We start from the raw sequence: 4,015 nt of genomic DNA, 5'->3' as shown, positions 1-4,015 counted from the left end.
GTTGTTTCTTGTGTTGTCAAAGGCTTTCATGGCCGGAATCACTAGGTTGCTGTAAGTTTTCCGGGCTGTATGGTCATGTTCGAGAAGCATTCTCTCCTGACGTTTTGCTCGTATCTATGGCAGGCATCCTCAGAGGTTGTGAGGTGTGTTGGAAACTAGGCAAGTGGGGTTTATGTATCTGTGGAATAATGTCCAGGGTGGGAGAAAAAGCTCTTGTTTATTGGAGGCAAGTGTGAATGTTGCAATTGGCCACCTTGGTTAGCATTAAATGGCCTTGCAGCTTCAAAGCCTGGCAGCTTCCTGCCTGGGGGAATCTTTTGTTGGGAGGTCTTAGCTAGCTCTGATTATTGCCTAATCAGGGCTGAAGTTTTCCCATGCCTGATATAAAGGTACTAGCTGTGCCCGGCCACGCGTTGCTGTGGCAAAGTGGTGGTGGTATTGGTTAAAAATTGTTGTGTAATTTTTATTTGACTTTATTTGCATTTTTTTATTAATTTTATTGTAAGTTATATTTTTATTTATTATATTTTATTATTTTCTTGTATTATTTTTAGTTATTTTCTGTTATTATAGTATTTTATTGTATTAATTTTTTAGTGTTTTTTTATTATTTTTTATTGGGTTGCTTGGAGACCAAGTTGGAGGAGCTTATAGCCTTCTAACTGGCAGCAATTGGATAAAAGCAATTATTCCTCTCTCTCTAATTAGGACTTTATTTTTCTTTTCTTTTTGTTGTATCAACCTAGAGGCGTGGATGATGGGTTGTGTTGTCAAATTTCGAGGTTGGGGGGCCTGTAGTTTTGTTGTTTTGTGGGTCGCCATGATGCCATCACTCTTTTATATATATAGATAGTGGTTCTTTTATAGACATTTAAAACAGTATGGAGTGTTGGGTTCAGGGATTGCTTACTATCAAAGCCAACAGTATCCAAGATTCTGGAGCAGGAAGATACATGCTATTTTTTAGAAGGATTCAAAAGGGAACAGTGCTAGAGATGATGAAATTCTGAAAGACTATGTTGCTTGATCACAAGTCGTTTAATGGATCCTTTATGATAATACAACACACGCTTTGTGTCTGACTCAGACGTGACTGATATTTTGAAACGGGTTGTTGAACATTGGTAACACACCGATATAAAAGTAAACACAGAATATACATCAGATACCAGCATGAGGGATGCATATGACTTCCCCTCCCACTCCATTCGTAAGGTCCTCAAGTCTTACATAAATGTAACGAGAAAGATATTTTAATTTTTTTCTCTTAAAAAGTAGCACAGATTCGAACACCAAAAAGATGCTAACAAACTCTTTTCCCTTCCTGTATTCTTCCCAATTCCCAACCCAACTTCTATGTGAATGGGCTTACTGAAAGCAATGGTGTAAGGTCTCGGCGGGATGGAGAACGGCCAATAATAATACAACTGCAGTTTAGCAGCACATGAATATGAACATAAGCAGGCACCCTTTCCCCTTTTCAGTGTAGTTACAAACAAAAGAATCCATTTATTTCTAACGATTTTGTGCCACGACTTCTGCCAAGGACATACTTTGGTTAATTCAAAGCCTCGTTTCTCGAAAGAAGTCATGCTAGACTTGATGTTTATCATCTTGGCATCTTAATTAACTATTTTAAGTTGGATGGGATGAGGAATATATGGCCCTCCCGCATGTCAAATCCTATAATTTTTCACCACTCAAGTATAATGGGAATTGCAGTACAGGAGGGACACGTTCCTTGCTCCAGCAAGATGCCAATTTCTAGTCTTCATTCCAGGAGACAACTGAACATCTTAAAAAGAGGCCTGGCCTTTTGCATTTGTTGTGCTTTGCCTTCATCTTGGCCTGTGAAAGTTTCTTTTCTGTTGTCAATTATGTGTGAAAACAGATTTTTATGCTCTCCCCGCCTCCAAGATGTTCATCGTGACCATCTTATGGCTTCTTTCTTCTTTCTATACGAGGGTTGAATGAAAAGTAATACCTCCACCTTTGTTACTTCGGTTTGGATGGGAATATTTTAATAAATCAAATGCAGAAATAATCCTTAGAATGTGCTCTTTAACTACCACTATTCACTTTTCCACATAATCACCAAACAACTGGATACATTTCTGCCCACGATGAACAAGTTTTCTGAAGCCGTCATGGAAGAAGTTTGTTAATGTGGGATTTGTGTATTGATAGTGTTTAAATGCAATTTGTGTCTTGCCTGTATTGCAACTGATTGCATCATCCAGAATGTACTATAGTCTGGAAAGAGTTAATTACCAAGAAGCTGTGATGACCTTGATGTGTGGCTGGAACTAGGGAGTATCCAGACACAAGTGTGTGTGCATATTGATTGCGTCTGAGTTCAGTTCTGAGTTCAGTCGAGATCTGTCTGCTTAGGAGTTCTGTCTGCTTAGAGATCAAGTCAAGTCCTGTGTTCATCTGTCATCTGTTTGTGTTGATTCAGTAAAACTTTGTAAATAGTTTTACCAACATCTCTGAGTGTCTCTTCATTGTGCGCTCCACTGATTCCATCCAACTACTGCTGCGCTGCTTAATACTCAGACAAAGTTGACACTCTGTTTCCGCAACCAGTGTCTCACAGTACCCATCGTGTACAGATCTTCCAATAGAAAAGCAATAATGTGACCCACACCTTCTTGTGAAATGCCGATTATGCTTGACATTTCTCTTTGAGTGATACGACGATCATCCTGAATCAATCTGTCAACCTTTTGCTTGTGAAACCCGGTGGTTGCTGTCACAGGATGTCCAACTCTTTGTTTGTCATGCAAGTCAGATGTTCCCACCTCAACATCTTTAAATTTACTCGCCCAACAACGCACAGGACTCACATCAACACAATCACCATAAACAGCTCTGATGAATCTCCTTTGGGGCGACATCTTCTACTGTCAAGAATTCAATGACTGCACGTTGCTTGAGTCGCATTGACTGACTGTGTGGGCAGGGTTCCATACTTTGCACTTTAACAACACAACCGTTCAATGCTAAGGCTTCCCGCCAAATGGAACTGGAGAGGAGAGTCTACTGAACAAGCCTGTACTTGCCGCAGACCAGGACTGCCATCTGTTGAGTTATGAAGGTGGAGGCATTACTTTTCATTCAACCCTCGTAATAGGCCTTTTGGCTTGACATAGATCTTTGACTCCTAACTACATGGCACTGTTGAGATCACAGGTATGTAATGTCCTTTGCCCTTCACAAACTGTGTCCTTAAATATCTTGTTTCTTTGTTGACTCGATTGTGGATCATTTCTGCATTCCACAAATAGACTGAACGGCAAGTGAATTGGAATCAAGAGTGTCTGTTTTGGGGTTCTATAAAGGAGCCCACTCTCGTGGGTTTGTGTTGACTTTCTGTTGTCGGCTCTTATTCAAGTCTTTTGTTGCCAAAGGCCAGTTTCAAAGGACTTTCTCGTCGAGGAGTTTGTTGATTCCGTCACAGATTTTTTTGAGGTGTGGCCGACACTCGGCGTCGAGGCTGTAGAGCGCGGTGAGGAACTCCACGTTTGAAAAATGGTCGAAGACGTGGTTGATCCGCGCGTGAGACCTGGCCGTCAGGTGCCGCTCTACAAGTTCGTGCACAAGGTCTTTGCATTCCTTCAGGATTTCGGAAAGGACGTTTTTGTCGAAGGTGTACTCCACTTCGTAGAAGCTGACAATGGTCATGGCGGCTTGGTTCAGCTTCTTGCGGAACTTTTCCACGATCTCCAGCTCGTCGGGGTTGAACTGGTTGTTTCGGTAGAGGATCCCGATCTTGACGGCGACTTTGATCAAGTCCTTCATGATCTTGTGCGCCTCCTTCTTGTTCTTCGTGTGCTCGATCGTCACTTTGTACAACTCGTCGAAGATTTCGCTGCTGGTGTCGTCGATCAGCATGTTGGCCACGGTCCGGGTGGCCATTTTACTCAAGATCTTCTTCTGGGCTTGAAGCGCAAGGCTCTTGGAGCTGAAATTCTCCGGACCTGAAACGAGAAGCAGGAATGGAAGTGACGGAGAA

At 41.9% G+C, this 4,015-nt stretch overlaps 1 protein-coding gene across 1 annotated transcript in view; it reads right to left on the bottom strand.

The window, feature by feature from the left end:
* Nucleotides 1–1,019: 1,019 nt before the first annotated feature.
* The window catches only part of tnfaip8l3 (TNF alpha induced protein 8 like 3), a 51,924-nt gene continuing 48,928 nt past the window's right edge, over nucleotides 1,020–4,015 (bottom strand). Inside the window, exon 2 of the mRNA XM_062963268.1 lies at nucleotides 1,020–3,980. Coding sequence (XP_062819338.1) covers nucleotides 3,418–3,980 — 563 coding nt within the window. The 3' untranslated portion in view covers nucleotides 1,020–3,417. The remainder of the gene's footprint in view (nucleotides 3,981–4,015) is intronic.

The sequence above is a fragment of the Anolis carolinensis genome, unplaced genomic scaffold (assembly GCF_035594765.1).
Source record: "Anolis carolinensis isolate JA03-04 unplaced genomic scaffold, rAnoCar3.1.pri scaffold_11, whole genome shotgun sequence".
NCBI classification, from domain to species: Eukaryota; Metazoa; Chordata; class Lepidosauria; order Squamata; family Dactyloidae; genus Anolis; species Anolis carolinensis.
Note: the sequence above shows the minus strand (reverse complement) of the source record. Positions and strands in the feature narration are given on the sequence as shown.